This window comes from Vigna umbellata, chromosome 2 (assembly GCF_029865625.1).
Source record: "Vigna umbellata cultivar VRB3 chromosome 2, Vumbellata_1.0, whole genome shotgun sequence".
Lineage (NCBI taxonomy): Eukaryota > Viridiplantae > Streptophyta > Magnoliopsida > Fabales > Fabaceae > Vigna > Vigna umbellata.
Genome location: NC_142166.1, coordinates 43,618,592 through 43,644,521, shown reverse-complemented (window position 1 = coordinate 43,644,521; position 25,930 = coordinate 43,618,592). Strand labels below are relative to the sequence as shown.

The 25,930-nt window shown below is 32.9% G+C and overlaps 2 protein-coding genes across 3 annotated transcripts; both read right to left on the bottom strand.

The window, feature by feature from the left end:
• Window positions 1–7,646: 7,646 nt before the first annotated feature.
• LOC124820854 (FH interacting protein 1) lies at window positions 7,647–11,563 on the bottom strand. The gene is made up of 4 exons (XM_047292632.2): window positions 11,112–11,563; window positions 10,925–11,026; window positions 10,017–10,288; window positions 7,647–8,065 (listed from the first exon to the last, which is right to left on the bottom strand). The coding sequence occupies exons 1-4, from the start codon at window positions 11,416–11,418 to the stop codon at window positions 7,892–7,894; spliced, it is 855 nt and encodes a 284-aa protein (XP_047148588.1). The 5' UTR covers window positions 11,419–11,563; the 3' UTR covers window positions 7,647–7,891.
• Window positions 11,564–17,029: 5,466 nt separating this feature from the next.
• Window positions 17,030–25,640, bottom strand: LOC124820862 (pyridoxin (pyrodoxamine) 5'-phosphate oxidase). Of its 2 annotated transcripts, XM_047292643.2 has the most exons (14): window positions 25,354–25,633; window positions 25,074–25,262; window positions 24,943–24,981; window positions 24,540–24,707; window positions 24,341–24,446; window positions 23,809–23,975; window positions 23,424–23,666; window positions 23,169–23,257; window positions 22,979–23,029; window positions 22,799–22,889; window positions 19,035–19,139; window positions 18,875–18,945; window positions 18,568–18,660; window positions 17,030–17,369 (listed from the first exon to the last, which is right to left on the bottom strand). In XM_047292643.2, the coding sequence occupies exons 1-14, from the start codon at window positions 25,492–25,494 to the stop codon at window positions 17,303–17,305; spliced, it is 1,620 nt and encodes a 539-aa protein (XP_047148599.1). In that variant the 5' UTR covers window positions 25,495–25,633; the 3' UTR covers window positions 17,030–17,302. The 2 variants fall into 2 exon arrangements, 1 of the variants encoding a protein (XP_047148599.1); XR_015784378.1 differs by lacking the exons at window positions 17,030–17,369; window positions 18,568–18,660 and having other exon boundaries at window positions 18,927–18,945; window positions 22,694–22,889; window positions 25,354–25,640.
• Between the last annotated feature and the right edge of the window lie 290 nt (window positions 25,641–25,930).

Genomic DNA, 25,930 nt, shown 5'->3' with positions numbered 1-25,930 from the left:
TATTGGTGAGTTTCGAATTTGTATTTCATACCCAAAAACAATCTTAAACGGTCTCCTTAATAAATATTATTTGAGGAATTATTTATTAGTTCAGAAATACTTAAATAAATTAAATATGTTTTTATTTTTTATCTTTAAGAAAAAGTTAAAGTTATTTTATTTTTCAATATTTTCATTTAATTTAATATGTTTAATCAAATTTTATTTACGATTCCGTGCATTTTTAAATTAATAAAAGAAAACTATATCTAATTATATAAATAATTTAAATAATTATATAAATAATTTATTTAAAATATTAAATAAATTTAACAAAATTTAGTTAAAAAATTAAATATCGAGAAATTAAATTGAATATAATTTTTTAATAAAATTATTAAAAATTAAGGGATAAAAATATATTTGTACTAATAGTACTTTTCTAAGCTCTTTTTGATATTTTTAGATGAAATCACCCATTAGTATTTTTCTATTTTAAGATATAATATAAAAATATTCAATCATAATAAAACCAAATTTTGACTATAAATTCAGATACTTTTTTAACCATGACAAATATCCTCAGTTTTATAATGTCTAACATTTAACTAATCAAATTTGCTAAACTTATCCTTTCTTCAGAATCAAATGCATGTATTATATTCACAATAGGTTAGAATATTAACACTAAAACTACTGTTAATCATTGTAATTGATTTTACTTATTTTAATTACATTGAGACAAATTAGATGCATCATTATGAGCTTTTATCCCTCTGATGCTCTTCTCTTAAACAGAACCTTCTGATTGGTTGATTTTAAATTTCTTTAAATATAACTGTCATCTATGAAAACTATTCAGATCAAAATAGTCTTCCACTATTCACAGTGTGTGGTTCTACTTCAGTAGCACATGATTCTCTTCCTTTGTGGCCTGTAAAAAGCATAAAAAAAATTCAATTAATATACAATAGTCTTTTTTATTGAGTAAATTTCAAAATAATTATAATTAAAAGCTGATTTTATGTACAATTTTCCAGTCACATGCATACGCCTGGGATTGATGTAATTTGATGTTATAGTGGTAAAACGTAATATCTCTGGAGTTTGATTTCTCGGGACATGCAACTGTCAGGCAAAACTACCAAGTGTAATGCCGAATCAACTTAACTACCATATGTAAAGCTCAACTAATTTGACTGCTACCCCTTTAAATTGAGTACAGTAATCCAATCCAGTTAAATTGACAGGACATCTATGTACACTTCCAGCCAAATTATTTTTTTCTTAAGGTTGTCTTGTAATGCACAGTTGAAAGTTACGTATGAACTACAAATAACATATAAATCTATATTTTATAAATATGTAAAAATTTCATTTTATAATTAATTTTGTATTTTAATTAGATTTAAAATTTGATTTTTAATATAAGTTAAAATCTATCATTAGATCTATTGTTATACTTATTATTAAATTATTATTAAATAATCCATCAATATCTAATTTTATTTACATGTGTATATGTCCTCACATGAAAGGTATGGGATGGGAGTTTTATATGGAAGAGAAATAATATTAATGTATAAAATATAAGTAGACGTAAGTCTTGTTTTACAAATCGATTTTCTAAGTTTAAGTTAAGTTTAAAATTTACTTATTGTTATTATAACACAAAAAACTCATTTAATTTTGCTTTGATTTTAGGAAAAGTCATACATATCAAAGTGCGTTGTCATTCTTAAAATTATTAAGAATGTTTAAACTTAAGTTCTAGTAGAAGCCAAAGTATATACAGGTTTTGGCATGAGAATCCATGTTTAAAAGTTCTCATTAATTTAAAAAATATCATTGGTATTTTTTATTTAATTTTTAGATAAAAAGTTTAGGATTCGATTATTTTTTGAAGCAGAAGTCGAAACGACTTTAGATTTCAATTTTACGAATAATATAAGCTTAAAGATTTCTTAAGGTTATTTTTAAAAAAAAAATTCATTTACACCAATGATTTCATCTTGCAGAAGTTGCTTGCGTCACTCCTTTGCCACTATGACCACCATTATTCTTCCTTCTTTTTTTCACCAAGATCATTGGCCACCTCCACCTAATGTTGGCTAACCCAAATAGATGCTGCTCAATGTCAAGTGAACATTGAGTCAATTTTTTTCTTCTCTATTTTACTTTTTTTTGGTGCGTTTTTCATTCAGTTTATGTTTTTTGTTGAATTATGGTTGTCCTAATTTTTGCAGATTGATAATTTTCGTTGTCTTGATTTTTGTAGATTCAAAATTTTGCCGCGTGATTTTTGGTTCTCAATTCAGAAATAAAGATGATGTCTTATGTCCTTTTTTTTTGGAGATAGGAGTATATTGAAAAAATAATGTTTTGATGGAGGGAAGACTCAAAATAGTGAAAAATAAGAAAAAAAAAAGGTTTTAGTTATAGAACCAAAAGTTTATGCTTTGGTTCATAACCAAAGTTAAAACCCCCATCATTTTTTACTTCATTTATATATGCTTTGATTATTGGTTTTAATCAACCACATTTTACTAATTCTATAGCATAATTAAAGCACACAAATTATTTCCATTTTGTTTGAATGTAATCTTAATGTTTAAAGTGAATGTTGGGTTTTAAAAGAAGTATTAAACACGACAATACACAAATTGAAAAGGTTTATCATGTATTTCAACTATCTTTTAAACACACTCTTGCTATCTGTTTTTCTTCTTAAGCAAATATGAATGTTGACATTTAAGCATGTTGTCCTCGTAAGGAAATTTTATGGAGGGAGAAAAAAAAAACTCTCGTGGTGGATGTGATTCTGCATATAAGGCAGAGAAATGAAGATAACATTTAATATGGTTAAATGTGTTTCTGTAGTCCAGACACAAAATTAAAATTTATTTATCATAAATTATACATATTGATCCTCAATCTTTAAAAATAAATAGATATAACTCTTTTAATTTAATTAATAAATTTTTTTTACGTGTTAAAAGTATTACATCCTTCTATTTTTAAAATTTAGAAATAAAAATATATTAATATTTCATTGACGAATTTTAATGTTAAACTCAAATTTAAAAAGTAGAAATATTTTTAACCCTTTAATAAATAAATAACAAATGCTCGGTGGGATGATATTTATACATGATCTCAATTTATTAAATTTTTATTGTGGATAAAATATAATAAATAACGGAAAGCATCTCCTTAGCAACATGTGTTGAACAACTCTTTAAAACTTCAATAAGGAGGATTACCAACCATGCATGAAGAAGTATATCTATCACTATCGTTTTTATGCTCTGTGCAAAATTTCAGACAAATTAATTTACTTAACTTCATCACGTTCAGAATTCATTAAATGCATAACACCATATAGGATTTTTCTTACAAAATTCCTTTAAAAATTCATTTCTTGAGTTTATTTAATATATATATATATATATATATATATATATATATTATTAAGTTGTGGATTTTTAAACTTTATGTAACCGACTTGTAAAATAAAGTTTGCATCTCATTTATATATTATAAATTAATCTTATTTTTAGTTGGCGTGTGAGACTTCCAATATTTATATGTATAATAGGCGGCAAGCAGGAAAATACAGAGGAGACGAAGTTTTGTAATAATAACTTCAAATCCTCATAAACTATCTTCGAAATGAATGAAAAAGAAGAAAACGTGCAACAACAGATGATTAATTAGGATAAAGTTACTCAGAACCATTAACACTATCATAGCAACATCGGTGAAAGGAGCAATAGCAATAAATGCTTAACTCCATACTTCCTTGTTTCTCAGGAAGATGCTACAAACTTTCATACATTTTTTTTTTAATTTTTACTTTTAAGAATTTATGGTAGCACTAATTAAGTATTTTCTTTGGTAGTACATTAAAACAGAAAATTTAATATTAGTAATCAAAATAATAAATAACATTGAAAAGTTATAAATGATTTTCGTATGGAAGAAAAGTTAACTACATTACTTTCTGTATTCTACCTTCAAGAACGTACATAAGATAGAAAAAAAGTGTACTATATTTATACGCTCTTAATGCAATGGATTTTTTAAACTAAAATGAAATTCTTAAAATTAAAATCAGTTTTAAGAATCAATATAGCGTAGTCAAGTAGAGATAATTTAGAAAACACAGAATTAAAAAATATATTTGACAAAAGAAATGTATTCCGATGGAAATGCATGCTTATGTGAGTTTTGATTATAACATAAATTTTTATATGAAATGAACTTTAAAGAATCCTTAAGATGTCAAACTGAGCAAGTATGACGAACCAAAAATGATTTGACTAAAGGTTTTTTTGGTTATCTCTGGCAATAGTTATTATTACGTCGCCATGTTTTATAGCTTAAGCTGACTTTGTCGAGACTGTTCAAAATTTTGGTGCATTTGTATAACTAAACATGTGTCTGTCAAAGTCAACGAAAGAAGCTCTTGTTGTTGAATGTGATGTCGGGGAAGGAGCAAGACAATACAGAGAGAAATACTTTGCGCTGATTTCTAAATTTGAGTGCATGCATTAAATGGAAGTGTTACTTTGACTTCCAATTTCAAGGTGATACTATTCTACACCAGTTGGTCAAATCAAAACTACCACTTTTTGTTTTTCATTGTGATTATTATTATTAATTTTAAATTAATTATATTATAACACATAAATAATATTAAAATATTATTAAATTAATATTTTTAAAATATAATTATCTTTTTTTTTTCTTTCTTTTTTTTAACTGACACAGCTTTTACTTATTCTTTTCTACGTACACTCTCTACAATATGACATGCCATCATAGATTTTGGATCATTCTATATGAATTTTAATTTTAATTTGCTATTATAAAATTAGATTACGAGATGAAATTTTCATTCGTTAAATATTTCTTTATCCTTAATTTATATATCTTCACACCTAAACTATTTAAGCATGTCAGCATCATTTTTAATGAATATGTTTCTTTTTTTCTCAGCATGCATATTAGGATAAAGTGTTTGACAATTGCCAATGTCAATAAATATAGAGAAGTAAAATATAATTAATACATTTGTTTTACCTTTCTCTGCATGCAACCACATTATTTTCTGTGTATAAATTTTTTATAATAAAAAAATAATATTTAATTTAACTCAATCTTATCGTTACATTTTTTATAGATCCTAAATTCATTTTATTTTTAGTTAATATAAAATTTTTAACATATCTAATTTATTAGAATATATTATATATAATTAAATATTAATAAATAATTTAATAATAGTATGATAATGAATAAAATAATAGATTTAATTAATATTAAATTTTATTAAAATGAGTTCTGACACATTCTGATATCAAAAATATAAAAAATAAACTTTAAATATAAAATTATACAATATAAAATATTCTTATCTTTATTGGATAAGATATTATCATAACATGATATCTATGATTAAGGATGTATTTACAACGTGGTCCATGCATAACTGTAGAGTTGGCTTGAATAAAAATACAAAAACGCAGTTGAATGTTAGGTTGAAATGGATTTGAAAAGATGGCAAGTTTGTTTACCTTTTTTCCTTTTAACCAATAACTGCTTTGCTGTAATTTATGTTTTTGAGCCAATGTTATTTTCTTGCCGGGGTTGGGGGAATTTGAAATTGTTTTACTTTTTTTATATACTAGATTCTGAATTGTGATGGTTGAAAAATAATAATTGAAAGGCTTGTGGGTTTTTTTGATAAATTGAGATTTAGAGAATGGGCCAAAGTGACCTACTTGATAACAACAATAACACATCAACAGTACTGAAGATGGAGCGAGAGAACCTTTTTTTCTTTTTTACCTTATCTTAGTCTGACCAACTGTCAGATCATGTCAGAGGCCATTTAGTTACTCTGTATGCAAATCCAAAATAAGAGGGGACCATTAGGTAAAAGTTTCATTAATATTTTTATAAATTATAATTTTTCTTTTGTCATTCAGTGGAATAATATTTGGTTAATTTTTTCACGTTTTAAAATTCGAAAAGTGGTATCCTGTCAAAATTTCAGAATGTACTCCTTTTTGGGCTCTGCGAAAAAGAATGAGAATTCTTTTAAGTGGTAAAATAGAGAACTCCAATGCTGTGGAACAGAATGTTCATCACATGTTGGAGCCCTATAAAAAAATTAGTTTATATGATAATACACTGTTGCATACTCGTCTTGTGTGTTTAGATTTGAAGATAGATTTGGAGATAGATTTGGAGAAATGGATTGGATAGGAAAATTAGATGATGTTAGAAATGTTTGAATTAAGAGAAAGATGATATGATTTGAATGGATTTGAGATAAAAGTTTATAAATGATATGATGAATATGGGATATTAAAAAGATATTTGAATAGATAAAATTCGATGATGATTATTTTATCCTTGAAGACAAATTGTGATATATTAAATATAAATAGTGAAAATTACATTAAGATGAAAATGAAGTTATTATTCAAAATAAAAAAAAATTCAAATGAAAAAAATGAAATTGAAGTTAAAAAGGATTTATAAGAAGAAATTTTAATTACATCATTATTTATTTATTATTACTATTATATTTATACTACATATAGTAAAAAAATAAAAAATTGATTATATATATATATATAAAAGAACTAAATCAGTTCTGTGAAAAATATTTAATTGAGAGAAGTGAATCGATTACCTGAGAGCATAATCGATTCAGCGGTTAGGTATTTGATATATTTTACATGAGATGATCGATTCTCTCATTTCTAGAATCCATTTCCAGCCTTCGTCTTCGTGATTTCCATGAACAAATACATACATCTCCATCACATATCTCACAAACATCAGATTCACTTAAAATCATATCACAAAATAAGTAATTTTGTCTGTTTGGCATGACTTTGTCTTTCCTTCTTCTCACTTTTGCTAATGACCGTGTTCTTCTGTCCGTCCGCATGAACAGTACTCCCTAATATCTAAACACAACATTAGTTTTTGAGTCTTGCAAAAACCAGTTTTTCGATGAATGAAAAACTGAATACTTCCGTTTTAATTTTTCATTCTTGAATTTTTTTAGTCTTTAAATGTTAAACATGCATAATTATTCTAAAATAAAGTTACAAACGTCACCATACTTTCTTTAGCTTTCACCACCATTAAAGAGCAGATCATGACCTAGCATACTGCACCAAGAACATGACAATAATAGTCCACTTTTATAATTTTTTGAGAAAAATTTAGATGTAATTTATTCTGCCCTACTGAAAAAATAAAATAAAGCTGTTCAAAACAAGGATACAGTTTTTGCTACCTCATCAGTGTAAGTCCTTGTCTTTTTCTTTTATTTTCTTATCATACCTTTTCTAGCTTGTTATGTTTGGGACTGTCTCTTCATTATTGAGAACATGTAAACCAACGATATTATAATGTCTTTCTCAACTTATCAATATCGTACTGGAAGACCCACATGATAAAAAAGAGTGTATTAGAAAATGTATTCTGCCACGTCACTTCTTTTAGAATCATTTAGCTTGTAACAGTAACAGACATGTACGACCATGATTGAATTGTCCTCAATAGTAGCAGCTTTCTAAAGCTTGGTAAGAATAAGGTGTTCCTAAAGTAGAGATTAGTCAAGTAGTTAAATCACCAAAATATACAGAAAAATAAAAGAGATAATTAATAAAATAAAATGTAAATCCACCAACTATATATCCATTCAACTTTTACAACAAATGAATTAACTTTCATTTTCAGAGAACAACAGGTAAAAAATATATAATGCACACTACATGAGTTTCAATCTATAACAGCTCCACAAACTTAAAATGTTTCATAATTTATGAATACAAACCTCATCTTTGGTATAAATGATCCATGGTGTTTTTCAATCCTTTGTGTGTCAATGAGGCTGCAATGCTCCTTGAATATTTTTAACAGCGCTGTCATAGTGCACAAACCCCATAAACCAAAATTCATGGTTGTCAACAGAGATAATCTGAATATATTTTTCAGACGAGTTGGTTCTGCTTGTTGAAGCGTTCACTGCTCTCAGTTGATGCAATGGAATGACCACCTAATGCATGGGAACAAAAGCATTTGATTAATAAAAGTATAATACATTCATGACATGTATGTATGTATGAATACATTAATGACAATGTGTCTATATATACGTTATATATGTATGAATGCATTGAAGTAAACAAGTGGTTTAACAATTTACTGAGAATCTTCTATGATTATCAGAAAATAGATGAAAGTAGTACTGTTTCTGGAAATGGTCCTGGACAAATGATCGTTTTTTAAATTTATTATCAAAGTTATTTTAAGTTTCGGGAATTTATTTGTTTTTATGGAGGGAAATCCAATTTATGATCAATTTTTTTATTAGATGTTGTGAAATTAGTAATTGATGTTTCATTTAGATTTGGATTCTTAATTTTTCTTGAGTAAAGTATTACATATTTTGAGGTGTGGACGGACTTGATACATTCCACACAGGACACGTGGAAAAATGATGTTATTCTTTAATTTTGCAAAGTCAAATGCTTGCAAGGTTTTTCTCTCATGTTTAATCTTCCGTTTATCATTCCTTTAATTGTGCATTTACAAAATGTTATTCACTTGCAGAACTTGTTCTTACAAAAAATGTTACGCAATTTTCTAATAATAAAATTATAAATTATTAGTTGCAAATGAATATAAATATATAAATTCATGTGGAACATTTTCCTTAGATCTTCTAAGAATATCAGCAAATAGAAGAAAATTACATTGTTTAATCTAAAAAGTGGACCAAATTAAGGGAGGGACAAGTAATCTTAAGAGTTTTGTCCAAAAGCTAAATATTTAAACATTGAAAATGATTTGGTGTAGTTTAGTATGTTTAATATCCCCTACAAAATATCAATTTATGTGGATGAGTGCTGAAAACGTTGGACATGGTAATGTCAAGACTTCAATTCTTTATTAGTATAGTCTCGTATTTTGTTAAATGCCATAGCCAATAAGTTCCTAGGAAATACCTTCGGCAATAAATATTAAAATAGTTTCAAACCGAATTGTTACTTGCTAATTTGTAATTGGCCAGGACCTGAAAGGGTACTAAAGCAATGCTGGCACATATCCTCAATCGTCATTCCATAATAAAATAACATGGATCATGATGACCATAATCTAAAAGATGAAATAAATTATATGGCCACCTAACAAAAGATGGGTTCATGATGAAATAACATGGGATCATGATGACCGTAATCTCAATGGTGGAAAAGCTTCTAAACGATGAAATAGATTAGAAGTATTCTTGATCATCATTCAACATCTAATATAATACTACCTTTCTCTACTATGAAAAAGTAATTAACACATACCACAATAACTCTTAAATATACTACTCGATTCTGCATAACTAGCACACAGTTTAAAGCCAATCAAATTGCACCCCGGCAAACAGACTACAGAGCACAAAGCAACCGAACACCATCATCGTCGTTGCCAATAGTTCAAAACAAAATTACATTGCCAAACTATATAATAATAATAGATAATCAGGGGTGGCTCAAGGATTTAGGAGGTCTAAAACAAACTTAAGAATGAGACTTTTTTTAGGTTTTTTTTTTTTTTTTTCTTAAGGCCTCAAGCATTTAGTACTAACAGAAATTTGAGGCCTTTTATTCTTAGAGGCCTAAAGAAACCCTTTTTTCTTGAAGACCTAAACCAAGGGCTTTACCAGTTTAGGCATTGAGCCGGCCATGTAGCTAATCACAATCTAAAGAAAATACTCACTCAGCGTTACCAGTGTATAGTTTAAAAAAAATAGCAAACCTCATTTCTTTGATTACAATCAGAATTCAAGAAATGGAATGTAAATATATGAGTGTAAATAAACAAGCAAAAATGTCAACAAATCATAGACAATGAAGCCATTCACAGATTAACATCATCAAATCAAACGGAAATTGCATATGCATATCATAATTTCTATTGTAGATCAATAAGAAGCAAGGAGGTTCCAGCAATACCTTATAATAGCTCCATTGTGTCTGGTCACCCATTTGGTAAGAAAGTGGGTTATCACTACAAAACGCCAGCTTCGCTGTTGACAAATACAAGACTCCCATCACAGGTCCAGCTGAAGTAGACAAGTAGCATGCATACGTTTTCAGAAGCTGCTCCTCTGGAACTGTCTCAAAAGTTTGCCTAAAGATCTTCTCATACCCTCCTTCCGCAAGAACTTTAGTTCCCTGAGCAATTCTCCCCACAGCTGCATCCGCAAAACTTGGACCCGTTTTCACTGTTCCACACAATTAAATAATAATAATGATATTAACAAGAGTCACGTTTACCAATATCCTCAGGCATTGAAGAAGAAATTAAAAGGAATTTGTTTCTTTAGATATCACAGAGCAACTGCATTAGAAATCACGGAGAAACACAATATTTCCCATCCCAAAAGAAAAATTCTCCTTTTAACAGTTTCGGGTAAGTTTTCCTTTCCCTCCCGTTCAGCTGCTTTACAAAACAATAAATTGTTTGTAAACTAAAAGTTGCAGCTAAAATCTTTTAAATAACTTATTTTCATGAATCTGAATATGTATCGCTTATGATTATTTTTCATTAGTTTTTTTATTCAACTTCATATACACACACATAAATCCCTTATGTGCAAGCTGGTTTGTTATTGTATAATAACGAAAGCAATTAAACCACCTTTCAGTCAATTTATCTAAACAAAACAGATTTTGATCGTAACAATAATCAATTATAACCCTTAATTAGATTTTCCTAAAAAAAATAATAATTGTTGGGAATCACAGATTCTAAAGAATTAAAACGGGCCTAAACTACTTTCCAATAATAGCAATAATACAAAAAATAATAACGAAAAGAAAAGACGGGTTTTAAGAAATGACAGGAAATGAATACATACAGTGCTGCCACATGTTGCCGGCGAGATCCTCCGCCTTTTTGGTGGCCTCGGCGGCTTTCTTGCCCCATTTGCCGAGAACGTCTTTCACGGAATCTAAAGTGGCTGCGAAAATAATATAAGCTGTGAAAGAGTGTTCTTGTGTAAAGGAAAATCAGAAAAAGGAGAAGAAAAGTGACGAGTTGGTTACTCTTGGAAGAGGAAGCGGCAACGGGAGCAGGAGTGACATAGGGATTGGAGTCTTTGGGCATGGTAGTAGCAGCATCGCCGGAGATTGGGGCACGAGATTCAGTATTGAGGGGTGCTTCTTGCTGTTGAAGAGGAGGTGGCACGACGTCGTCTGGGTCCAGTTTAGGGTATGGAGCATAATCGGCGGTGTGAGGAGGAGATGCAGATTGGGATTCTTCATGTTTTGTTTCGACGGTTTGGGTTTGGGTTTGGGTTTCGGGAGGTTTGGTGGCGGAGGCTTGGGTTTGGGTGGGGGCGTCGGCACTCATGTTGTTGGTTTAGGTTCGGTTTGGTTGAGGATCGGAGTATCGGTGAAGAGAGGCGATCGATCGCAGTGGAGAGTGGAGGAGGAAGAGTACACGTGTGTGGGACTTCAATTTCAAACGTCAAAATCTGCCAAAATCGTCAAACTGGTTTTAAAAGATTCAATTCATGTTTTCAATGCTCTTTCTGGATCTGCCCGTTTTACTCTCTCTCCCCTGCCCGTGTTTTTTTTTACGATGTTTGTTTGGGCATTTTCGTCATTTACACTCTAATACTATGGAATTGCTTTGCTGGAAAACACTATGGTTTGCAAAAAGAAAGCCGTAAAAAGCATGCTTTCACTGTTACAGCCCATTACTCATCTTTCAACAGTAGTATTTCAAGTTTCTTTGCTTCCTGCACCACATAATTACTATTTACATCTCCCTAATTTTTAAAATGATATTTTAATGTTCACTTCTATGGTACATATCTTAAAACAAACTCGTTGAAACATATTTCTGAAATAGAGTTTCCAAAATAAGTTTTCTAGAATATATAAAAATGCTTATTGAAACGACTTTTCAAATATTTTTTTTTAAAATAAGTTTTCTAAAATGTATAAGATCCTTTTTAAAATAGGACCTTCTAAACGAGATTTTTCAGAATTAAATTTTTGGAATAAGATTTTCGGGACATATAAGATGATTATAGAACAACTTTTTTCCGAATAAGCTCTCCAACAAATGAGATGTTTTCTAAAATAAACTTTTTGAAACAAGCTTTCTAATATATGAGATGATTTCTAAATTACTACATTAACATTATCTTCCTCTTTCTTGGTAATCTATAAATACTACAGATTGAAAAATCTTAAAATTTTCTAGAATAGACAGGAAAGTAAAACAAATTACAAAATTATATAATTTTTACCGAATCTAACATTTTACTCTCTCTTCTTACTTTCAAAGATGACATATTTTTGGATTATACAATCTAAAACATAAACCTGTATTTTGGTATTTGAAAATATATTATAAATTATATGATTCATAATACATTTACAAATATATATTTTGAATTAAATAATCCGTAATTTATTTTCAAATTTAGAAATACATTCTAAACTTCACAACTTCACCATTAGAAACCATTCTAAAAACTAAAACCCCGATCCCAAACACTCTCAACCAGAAAACAAAAAGGTTTAAATAGTTTTTTGTCCTTTAATTTGTTTTAAAAATTCAATAAGACCACTACTTTTTATTTTGTTTATTTGATCCTTTAGTTTTTCAAAATCATTCAATTTGTCCCTCACATGTTAAACTTAACACCATTTTGATAGAGATGAGGTTGCACGTTGTAATGGAATTGTAGCACATTTCTGAAAATGGTTTGTATAAATGGAGGAGGTGACATAACAAAAATGTTCTTAACATCTGAAGAACTCGAACGTATTCACACCTGTTATCCCGATTATCACAAACTCAAATCTCTCCACTTTTTCTCACTGAACATCAATGACGAAAATATTTTCACAATAAGCCTGAATATCTCAAAAATTCTTCACGTTCACGTTGAAGAACTTTTCATGTACAAGTTGAAGAATTCTTCATGTACACATTGACATAACCATGACATATATTCAATCCTACTCACTCTCCCGTTAATCATTTTAGCGTCATCACTAATTAGGATCAAATTGAATAATTTTAAAAAAGTGAAGGATTAAAAGTATAAAAACAAAAACTAGGAGTGTTATTGAATTATCAAAACAAATTAGACAACAAAAAAGTATTTAAACACAAAAAATAAATAAGGGTGAAGTTGAAGAGAGGACATATGCACTTTTCTTATTTTATTATAAATTTAGGAGGATAAATTAAAAATATTATAATTTATCAGGTGGAGTAAAAAAAAGAAAGATGTAGGAAAAACCGACCTGAAATTATAATGAGATTCCATTATCTTTTATAGGAAAAAAAAGGGGAAAAATGCAAAGGTTTTAAGAAAGGGTATAAATGTGGTGCAAAATTAGGATTAAAAGAATAACGAATAAGGAGAATAATTTTTTTTAAAGAATAATGTCAAACCCATTAAAAATCCACCAAAACCCCAGCTGAGTGGAAGACAAGTGTCGAGGAAGGGGAGCTGGAAAACAGAAAGTAGAAGACAGGTGTGAGCAGTGGAGTAGCCGTTCGGTTTTGACGGTAGGAGTAAAACTCTAAGTTTTCAAAAATTCACGCCACTCTTTGCATGCAACCATCTTCTTCAACCTTCTGAAACTCCATTCTTCTCTTTCTTCTCTCTAAGATTTCTTCATCTTCTCTCTACGAAATCTTACTTTTTCCTTCCTCCGATCATCAAACAGACCACACCTGAGTATTCCCGGCGACGAGGGCGTTCGTTTGAACCGACCAGTTTTTGATTTCGAGCTGATAAGTTCATCTCTCTCTTAGCCGTGTGGTTTCCTGGACATGCAACCCAAGTTCTGGTTTCATGTGTTGATCATTCTTCTAAAAAGAGTGATTCTGATAGTGCTTTGATCTTTACTTGATTTAGTTTCGGAAGTTGTCGAGCGTTGAGGGTAGAAGGATTGGTAGAGGTGAACCAGTATCCATATCTGTGAGCGTTCGGTCACGTTAAGAGGTAAGGGAAGCTTATATAATTTGATTTAGATTCTTGCTTTGTATGGATGCATGTTCGTTGATTTTTGAATGAATATGAAAAATGGTTGTTACTGCATTGTTGACTGTATGAGGAACTAGAATGATATTGTGTTTGATGATTTGGTTGATGATGAAATATGGTATGTCGTTTAAAAGTATTGATGATTAATGAAAGCCATGAAATGGGTAGGGATGTTGTCAAGAGTTAGTATTGATCATCCAATTATACCAACGTTCGTTCTCAGTAGCGTTCGTTCTTAATAAGTGTTAGGTATTAGACCATGTTGTCGAGAGTCAATATTGACCATTCAATTATACAAGCGTTCGTTTTCAGTAGTGTTCATTCTTAATAAGTGTTTGGTATTAGACCATGTTCTCAAGACTCAGTATTGACCATTCAATTATACAAGCGTTCGTTCTCAACAGCGTTCGTTCTTAATAAGTGTTTGGTATTCTACCAGCGCTCGTTCGATATAGTGTTCGGTTTTCTTGTGGACTCGGTTGGAACTGGATTCTTTCATTTGGAGAGAGTTCTAGTTGAAGACTAGCGTCTTCGTTTCGTTTTGTAATATTTGTACTTAAGTGTTCAACCAAGGATATTCATTCCTTGGTATTTGATTATAAACTCGAGTATATCTATATGTATTTGTATATTTCGTTCGTTCTTGAACATTAGTTAAATGATATCTTATATTTATCAAGCTTTTATTTTATAAATTAAGTAGTGCTCGGTCTTACACCAAGCGTTCGTACTAAGTAGTACTTGGTCTTACACCAAGCGCTCGTACTAAGTAAGTGCTCGGTCTTACACCAGGCGCTAGTTCCCATTTCCGTAATCTATCTTTATAATAAGAGCGTTCGTCCAAACTTAATAGCGTTCGCTCTCTACAGTGCCCGGTCTTCGACTGACATTTGGTTTCCTTGATGTTTAACTCATTAAGAAGCTAAGTATTTATTGGCGTTCGGTTTCTTCATATGATTCCGTCAAGTGCTATTATTTGATGTCCTACAGTATCTGTCTTAATTGGTTTCGGCCTAGAGTCTTAAGACTCGGCCTAGGCTTTACGGTGTTCGGTTTGAAATCTCAAGAGTCAGTTCATTGAATTGGCTCACTTGGAAAATAACGTTCGATTCTATTGGTCTCTAAGAAGTATTATTGTATTCGGTCCCTTTCACAACAAGTGAGTAACTCTCTCGATTTGATTAGTTTTGAGTTGGAGACATCTCGGTCTCACTCCAAGTTTTCAGTCTCGTTCTGGGTTAAAAACTAACGTTCGGTATTTGGTATCCTACTAGATCTTTATTCAAATTGGTTAAGTTGAAGTTTTAATGATGAAAGGTGATGGAATATGATATGGATGAAATGACTTTGATTATGAAAGAGTATTCTGGGGAGGAATATCTCATGAATGGATATTGGAAATTGGTAAAGTATGAATGTGGATAAAGCGAAGCTGACAATTCATCCTGATATTCCGTGATTACTCGTTTCTCACGTAGAGAAGGGTAAGTCATGTGTGAGAATGACAGGAGGTCCTAGTTCTTATGGTTAATTTGGACAGATAGGACTAACCTCGATGGCAGCTGTTGAGGGTATCCCAGTTACTACATCACCCAGGTGCACGAATGTCGTAGCTACACAGAATTCATACAGTCCGGACAGTCAGAGTCTAGTATTAGGCTTTGCATGAAAGAGTTAATGATTTTATCTGGTTTAATTGATTGTGTGAAATATATGCTGATACATGAATTAAATTACATAAACTTGCCCTATTTCCTGTCATGTCATGTATTCCCGTTTGTTCGTCCTTGTCATCGCAATGATCATCCGTGTGGATGTGAGCAGAAGGAGAAGAGCTGCTGGAAGAAGCGCTGGAAGAAGAAAGTTTGGTCGAGGTAGAAGTTAAGACCGAATAATAGAACCGTTCGGTCAGTAGTCAGTTTAATTGTACGATGACCGTTCGATCATCTTTTACCTTTTTCTTTTGTATGACCGTTCGGTATAGGCCTTTTGTAAATCGTTCGGTCTAGATTGCTTATTTGCACATTTTTAACTCCCTACTATTTTTGTAAGGACGTTCGGCCTTAATCGTACGTTCTATCTTTTGAAAGAACTGAGCAGTAATATTATTATATGTGATCATTCTATTATATGGTTTTATACTGTATTTTTGGGATTAGAAATAACAAAAGTGAATAAGTAGAGTTTATTATTCAAAACATATTTTTGGTAAACATGTTAAGATTAATAACAAAATTGTTTGAGAAAAATTAGGCGTTAGCCTGAATAAATTAATAGAGATAATGTTTTAGGTACTAATATTGGTAAGTTAAAGCACCCAATCTTACCAACCTCATTGTAATAATTTTTTTGGGAAAAATACTTAATTTTATATCCATAATATTAAAATAAACGACTAACTTAAGTAATCATATTGTGGATGTTCTAAATTGAAATATTTAAATAGGAAAAACCCATAATTTTTTGTCATTTATATGTAAATTCTCTTAAATATCATAACAGTAGTTAAAAGCGTTGTAATTTGAAATTCTTACCACAAAATAGTTTTATTTTAGATAAATTTATGATGACAAACAAATTCATGCTTCATACAACAAATGCAAATTACGAGTTTATGGACTTTTATGATAATTAGGTGGAGTTATGTTAATAATAATAACAGTAATTTATAATTAGTTGAAAGTAAATAAGTTTTGCTAACACGTAGCTATATACTTATATGTTATTCTATTTTTTGTGACAAATAGTTGTTAGTACACACCCCCTAATTACAAGTTTTCAAACATGGTTTTAATATTAATTTTCTACTATCTATTGGACAAACAAAAATCAAAATTAATTTAAACGCACGCTTACTTAAAACTTATTCTGAGGAATCACTTTGATCGAAAATTAGTATTATCAACACACGAACTCAATGAAAGGCATTACTCGGTTTACATTCAATGAGAAAATGAAAAAGAAAGGTGCCATTTCTTGAATTGGAATCGCAAGCTATAACAATTTCCAAAGGAACTGCTATCGTTCGGGAAATTTTTTACTTGGAATGTATGCCTGCGATCAAGTCTACTTAGAATGTCATATAAAAAAAGTACAAGTATATGAACAAATAGGTAGAACACGATTCAACATGACGAAAGAAAAAAGAGGCTGACATTTAAATACAACTTTATTTCCTTTGCTCTTCACAAATTGAGATATTTAACAGAAAAAATATTATCAGGGAGCCAACCGCTCAATCTTCCACAGCCGCTGTCCATTGATCTCATGGGGAGTATATTGCAACCTGTGAATAAAACATGCACACAATCTCAGGAAAATATTGTGTTTAAATTTACTTCACTGTATATGAAAATGTGCTCTGGCACAGAATGATGGTCTAGGACATCGTACTCCTTTAACTAGGGTTTCAAACAAATCTTATAAGGAAAGGAAGTCTGTGAAATGTTTCTGTTAGGTGTCAGTGTTAGATATCTTTTAGTGAGTGAGAGACAGGGAGTTGGGCTGGGATATTTAGAAGAAATCAGGCATCTCCCTCATAAACAAGAAGAGTAGAGATTGAAAGGTAACTAGTCACTTATGGGGAACATCAGACAATAGGACCTCAGTGGAACTCTTTTCAGAAATCACAAGTTGTTCCCCATGATGGTAAAAAGTTGTTCCCCATGATGTTTAGGGGCACTAGATATCTTTAGCATCAATGAGTAATTGTTAGTGAGGGAGTTAAATTAATTGGGACAAAAGAAAAATAATGCATCTTGACTATGGATAGGCAGGGTTTCAGAGGGAGAGGTAACTAGTCTCATTTCTGAGAGAATTGGGGCCACAGGTCTGGGAATGGAAGGCGCGTACCCTTAAAGTTTTCCAATGCTTTATCTTTGTAATAGGATATCCATATTTCTTCCTAATAAAATACCAGGTTCCTGTAGACGGTTTATTTATAGACCAAACGTAACAAAACACCCAGATAACCATATTCTACACCAGAATAAAATAATTCAAAATTGAACAACGTCCCTAAATAAAAAATAATTCCAAATAAAAATTGCTCATCAAGGACAAGTATATCCAAATTTTAAGCAATGTCAAGATAAGCTTCGACATTCAAGCTATTTTAGACTGATGAGGGGATGCAGCAAAAGCTTGTAAGGGTTGATTTTCAATATAAATCTCAAACTTATTTAAGTAACTCAATTTTTTCTTGTGGGGATAGAATGAATAACTCTTTAAAGTAAAAATGTCATATATTGTTGTAGATATGGCAGATTACTTTATAACGTTATCGTAACCAAGCAGGCAGACTAGGATATAGATAAACTCAAATTGATAGGCATACGACTCGGATCTTGAACCTAAGCCGTGGCTTGAAAACCCAATACACGTTACTAAAAAACTATTATGTACATATTGTTTGGCTTCATCCATTCATAGAAAAAAAGCAACTTAAAAACAAGAAAACCTATCACAAACGAGGATGCAACCACCTGTCGTGCAAGCGAGATTTCTGTCCTTGCCAAAACTCAAAAAGTTGTGGTGTGAGTCTATATCCTCCCCAGTTAGGTCTAGGGATCATACTTCTGCAAGTAGAAAATATGAGGATTATTTACATCTTCCCTAGAGTTAACAAATGGGAGAAAAGTATAATCGTGGCCAAATGAGATGGTTAGCTACTCAGGTTTCCAAGTACAAGCAATGAGAATCCATGGGGTTATAGACCATCTCGAGAGAGTAACATATTTTATCATAATTTACAAATAACATTGAGTCAAAAGTAGTTGTTCAATAACTTACCCATCGGCGTATTTTTGTTCCAGTTCTTTGTACTCCTGATAAAGAACATGCCTACCAGGTACTACAGTACTCTAATGATCCAAGAAATTGAAATTATAAGTTAATATGTCATACCATTTCCATATATAACAATTAAATTTAAAGTGAGGCAGAACTAGACCTGCTTGCTAACTATTGCTCCAATCTGACTTCCTCTAGGACGGCTATGGAAATATTCTTCCGATTCCTCATCAGAGACTTTCTGAACGGGCCCTTCTACCCGTACCTAGGAAAAGAAATAAACAAAAAAAGTAATGGATAACAATAAATATGAATTACGGAGGAAATAAATTATGAAAACCGTACACAATTTCAGAAGCCTAAATAAGAAAGGAAAAAAAAATCATTTCCCTAAGATACAGATAAACAATTGATTACAGCTGGTCCAACTAAAAGGACCTGCGAAAACAGAATCAGTCAATCACAATTGGCAGTTGCTTCAGATTTTCCAAACTGGGTTCCGGGTGTAGTTATGACTGCATTAACTGCATCTTTCGAGTTAGCTAGCTGCTCATTCCCTTAAGGGTTGAAGGCAACAAGAACACTAGGAGAGGTGTGCCAGGCAATACCTCTACCTAACACTACACAGGTCAGTCTTTCCTTTGCTTGATCTCATTGTTGCGAATCTCGAAATAAGGCTCTCATTCTTCAGATTCTCATGAGTGGTTTGCGTCTGAGCCCGGAAAAGAAGAAGATGTGGCATCTCGGCAAAGAGAGCCCTTGAGTGACATGAGTTAGATGACGGAAAGCTTGATAAAGAGAAAAATGTAGCCTCATGGGAGTTAGATCCCTTTGAGTGAGCGTATCCAACACTCCTAAAATATCATGAATATCCAATAGTTGAGGCATGCATCCAAAATGCAGTGACAGTTTGCATTATCAAAATGTATGTATGTATCAAGTTAAATTGAAACGCTAACCATTGTTCTTCACCAATGTAAATCAAGTCAGCAAATGCAATAGAACACAACAACAGCAAATTAAATTTGTCTAGCCGAAATATTACTGATGTTCATCAATATTACTGATGTTCATCTTGTATCATTTGTGCAGGTTCCCTAATATATGATCATTTCAAGAAACAAAATGGTTTAAAAAAGGTATTCGACTACGAATGCAGGTAGGCAACTGCAGGAAGTTTTGGTGGTATTACTTGAGAATTAAACTGTAAAATAATTCTTGAGGGCTTGATTTGATTCCTCTCATAATCTTCTATTTATAAAAATAAATTGATACAAGAGTACATGATAATTAGGGTAACCTTAGACACAATATAATCATGATAGAGTAATCTAGACACAATATAATCATGATAAATAGGGTAAATATTCTAACACTCCCCCTCAAGCTGGAGCATACAAATTGTATGTGCCAAGCTTGGAATAAATAGACTCAATCCAACAAAATCAACTTGTCTAAAATGTCGAGACAATAGACGTGGTAACTTTGGCTCCGAACAAGATGCACATATACTTCAGACCATTGGGAGAGGATGTTTATAAACCAAATTGGACTCACAAACCAGCATAACCAAAAAGACTCCTCATAAGCTTATGAAGAATAATATTGGACAACCACGAAACTTCATCTAGCATTATCAAGCTTCAAGTAGGATGACTTCGACAAAGTTGATTTTCATCAAAAGTGAATGATGAGTGGTAGACAACGACAAACTGCAGAGACTGGATTGCCATCAAGTAAGGATGGGGCCTGCATGGCTAAAAGCGACAAAAATGCAGGGACTATCATCTCTGACTAGTTGCTGGAAACATACTCCCCTCACTGCAGGGACTAAATTGCCATTACTGACTGATGGGGCCTGCAGGGACTAAATTACCATCACTGACTGATGGAGCCTGCAGGGACTGCCATCACTGACTGACGAGGTGATGGGGGCCTACAGCGGTTGAAAGGACAAAACTGCAGGGACTGCCATCATTGACTGATGGAGCATGTGGCTGGAAACATATTGCAGTGGTTGGAAGCATACTCCCCTCACAACAAACGACGGAAATGACGATGCCGCCGATGACAAATCGTGAAGGTGGAAGATCATAATGCTCTCCTTTATTCATCAAAGCATCCAAAAACAGATCTGACAAGGGACTGGTGAAATTGTTTGACTAAGATTCTGAATCATGCCATGAGGAACCTTCAACCTATGACTTTGGTGTTGAAATTCCTTGGAACTAACCAACTAATAGCACTGACTCTCCTTGGAAACTTGTAAATAAATGACACAAGTCATCAGGAACATCACAGCTGCTACAATACGCAAAGCTAAACAAATATTATGAAAGGAGGCTAAGGAACAATGCTGAAACAGAGGTATAATGCTGAAAGAGAGAGTTTTTTTTTATTTGGTCGAGCGAGACGAACTATAGTGACGCCGTGTGATTCCGACACCGGAAAGGTGGCGTGTGACAAACAAGCGCCGGAAGCTTATCGGAGAGAAGTCGTGCGTGACAAGATGAGAATGAGGCAACGACTAGGGATGGTTCGCGCTCCTCGAGGCGCACAAAACTCCTAACTTCGACAGAGAAAATGTGACGACTGCGGAGACGAACGTCGGACAAATGTGGCGCACATGGCGGCGCCTGGATGAGAACTAGCCCTCTCGCTCAAGGAGGCGATCCAGATCACTAGTTAGACTAAACTGTGGCAGCAGATGGCAACAGACGACAATAGACGGTGGTCGACAGCGGACAGTGGTCGGCAGCGGACAGCTGCGGACGGTGGGAAACAGCGGACAGTGGAGGACAATGACGAACGACGTCGAGAACAGAAGTTGATGGTGACAAACTTCTGTAGGCAGCTCCTCACAGTGGCAAAACAATGTTAGATGGACAACTACAAATGGCACCAGACAATGACAAACGATGTCGAACAACTACAAACGACGCCTAGACAACGGTAAACGGTGCTGGACAGTTGCGGACAACAACTAAGGTTTGGAGACTAGAGAGAAATTAGAAAGGGACTGCTCATTGAGGTATTTCAGAAAAGATGAAATTTTTAAGGCCGCCAGTGGCCAGCGCTGCCACCGCGGCAACAAAGACAGAGACTCAAACAACCTGCTCTGATACCAACTTGAGAATTAAACTGTAAAATAATTCTTGAGGGCTTGATTTGATCCCTCTCATAATCTTCTATTTATAAAAATAAATTGATACAAGAGTACATGATAATTAGGGTAACCTTAGACACAATATAATCATGATAGAGTATCCTAGACACAATATAATCATGATAAATAGGGTAATCTAGATATAATACAATTATGATAAATAGGGTAAATATTCTAACAGTATTAATAACAAACTTAATGCAACAAATATAGATAAATAAACAGACTGGATTAAGATCAATATGGATTATTATTTTGCTAGATAAAAGAGAGAAAACAACAATGATAAAGGACACAGACTTCACGTGTTCAAGTTTTATCATGACTAAAATTTCTAGCTGTCTGTTTTGACTTTAACATGGAAAATCAGCTTTTCTCTACCAAGGCTTAAGAAAATTAAAACCACATCGATGGATCACCAAACATATCAAGCCCTTTTGAATCCCAGCTGAATCTTACCGACACTAATCAACTCAAGCCTCCAAAAGTTGAAGCCATACCGATAGTAGATATTCTAATCCCCTATGTTATACCACCTGAGGTTTTAGTAATCCAAATCCTAAAAAGTCTCTTAGGTGTTATATTGTAACTACCAATTATCATACTGATCCTTCTTATCCCTCCATATAAAAGTACATTATGGCATGACGCACCGTGTTTCCAAGATGGCGTGATTGGATTGAAACTAAACTTCATCAATTCCATGAATAATTGGTCAATCTGAAGATGTGGCTGGCCAGAATGTAAGCAATACTCACCGAACGGTTTAAACCATCCCAGTAAAAAAGCAGAGATGCTCGAGGATTTTCAGACAATTCACGTGCCTTTCGACTTTCATAGTTTGTGTACCTGTGCAAATCAATTGCAGTAGCTGAACACAATTAAGCATTTGCTCAAATATAACAGGTCTAAAATAAAAATAACAGATCATTACTGACCACACAAATCCGTCTTTATCCAACCCTTTTAGCAAAACCATTCGTGATGAGCTGCAGGCAGATCAAGAAGAGTAATTTGTAACTTTTAGTTCAGATATTACACATTATTCAGAAGTATGGAAAAGTAATTAATTTTACAAGACCCACTTATATTCAGGCAAAAACCATTTTAACATTAAGAAAATCTTACGGTTTTCCATCCTTCCCTACAGTTGACAAGGCCATGGCATTTGGTTCCTTCAAACCAGCAGCCATTGCATCATCAAACCATTTGCGAAACTGCAGATAACAAAAATAATATTGTAAAATGGAAATCATTTGTAGTCATTAAAATCTCAGATTTGGAAACTGAAAGAGATCATGGTAAAGTGCTAAATTCCTTGACAACCACAAAAAGGGTAAAAGAACAACTCTGCAACAAAGTATTGTTTCACATGAAAGTTACCTGATTAATTGGGTCAGCCTCCACCTGCTCTTCAAGAAATTCTGGTGAGATGTAATTCTCTCTTAGAGCTGAGATATCAACTTGTGGAGGCTTTCCAATTCGAACACACATGGATGTTCCAGGATAAGGTGGAAGCACAAGCTTATATTTTTCTGCAATAGCTGGTGGGACAAATCTACCTCCTAGAAAGTGGTGAGGACCACCAAACTTCTTTGCGCCTAATTTTGGGGCTGTCAAAGAAACCTACAGAAAAAATAAACACAACGGAGGAATGGTATCTCGATAGAAACACAGTTTGTGTGGAAATAAATATCTGACGATATTATATCTAAATTTCAACATTTAAAGAAATAAATAATGAGACAGAAATATCCCTGAAACATACCAACATATCAGGCTTAATGCCTGTACCATCAACATCTCCCTCTTCAACATGCCAACCAGAGGGAATATCTACAGAGACTATAACTGGTCTTTTTTTATCAATTTGATCATTATCGTGCAAAGAGACAAGTCTCTGGATTAAATCATCAAAAGGAGGCCTGGGAGAACCTGAAGAAACAGAAAACAACAAAGTATAGCCATATAAAATTAAAATGGAATTATTTGTTGATGATCCATACAGTAGTTCAGAATTCAGAGCCAATGTGATGGGATGTGAAAGACTTTGAAAATAAAAGAAAGAGTTATTTAATTTAACCGAGTGCTGCTGCAGATTATAATTGTAATGATATTGATTCTAACAGTAAGCATCAAAATAACAAGGGGGAATACATGAAAACAAAGGCAATTAATGATTAGCGGCATAAAAACAGTGGTAACAGTATGTTGTTCGGTCCCTGGTTTGCAAAACAATAGGTGAGAAACATATAGATGCTCTAGATGCGCAAATAAATCCCAAAAAGAAAAATACCTACCATGAAATGAGAATCCAAACATCGCATCCACAAGAATGTCAAAGTCATTTGAAAGATCTGACGGTAGTTCTTCCACTGACAAGAAAGGGATAGACAGTGCTTCAAGCTACGGCAACAACAATTCATGAGACTTGAAGTAACTCATTAGACAAAAAAAAAAGTGTGGAGTTCTAAACTGTCAAGATGAGTTCCATCCAACCTGAGTAACTAATCCAGAATAGAGAGGCTTGGGGGTACGCTTTGGGTAACACACAAAGGGCTTATAACCAAAGTGATGCAGGTGGCGAGCAGCCACCAGACCGTCACCACCATTGTTACCAGGTCCACATATAGTAAGAACCCGACCATGCTCAGTGGGTTTGTAAACCTGTGAGATAAAAATAATTCAAGAACAATCTCACCAACATTAACATACAGACAAAAAAAAATCATAGAGAAAGAACAAATTTTAGCAAAAGGATGTTTCCTCTATCAAACTTCATTCTAGTCACCTAATGCAACAAAACACCAATAAGAACACTTCACTGCGTAGCAGAAATCAAATTTACAATTATCATAATCCTCCGTGGAAAATTGAGACGATTTACACAAAAAACAAGTACCTCAGAAATGGAAGCAGCGACGCTCAAACCAGCCAATTCCTAAAAGTTAGAAACAAAAGGCGTTAACTAACTTAACCAACTGCATTAACACACGAAAATGAAAAAAAAAAAAAAAAAAGAGAAAGAAAGACCATGAGCTGGTCGACGCTGAAGCCGAGAGGACCCATGAGCGTCTCATCAATCTCAGCGGCTTCTCGCTGTGTGAGGTAAGTGACGGAATCAGCGTGGAAATCGGCCATTATTGCAGAAGAAGATGCAGCAGGCGTGGGCCCACCGTTGAAGTTAGCGGAAAAAGGGCGAATTGAAGGTCGGAGAATACCCTGAAAGAAAAGACGAAACAGAAACGCGAAGATTTCAGTGAAAAACATGGAGAGAATTTATGAGAGAAGAAAAGGGAATTGGTTTTCTTACCGAGAAAAACTGAAAGAGGGAGTTTCTGTTATTGTGTAGAGAAGGGAAGGGGCTATGGGTTTGAGTGAGTGAATGGGTAAGGCATAGACATGTCATGCTTCTTCTGACGATTCTTCTTCCTCTGGGAACCAATAAACGCATTGATTTGGCTGTTCCTTCTGCTTCTGCATCTCCCCACTGTTGAACTCACTAACACTGCATATGGTGATAAAGGTTAAACTATGCACATAAAATCAAATCATAATCCACTTCTCCCATTTTGCACCTCTCTAGCTCTACGTGGTGTCCAGTGGTGGTGGTCACCCTGTGAAATGAATAAATTAAAGGAAAATGTTATTTTGACAACAAAAGTTTGACACAATTTTGACAACGGCGACGTGGCAGCTGTGCATTGGCTCAGTGAACCGGGGTGAGGGGTATTTTGGGTTTTTTCTGGTTTGTTTTCAATTCACTGAGCCAATGCACAGCTGCCACGTCGCCGTTGTCAAAATTGTGTCAAACTTTTGTTGTCCAAATAACATTTTCCTAAATTAAATACGCTATGTTATTTTGGTTTACATTTGGGTTTATTCCATTC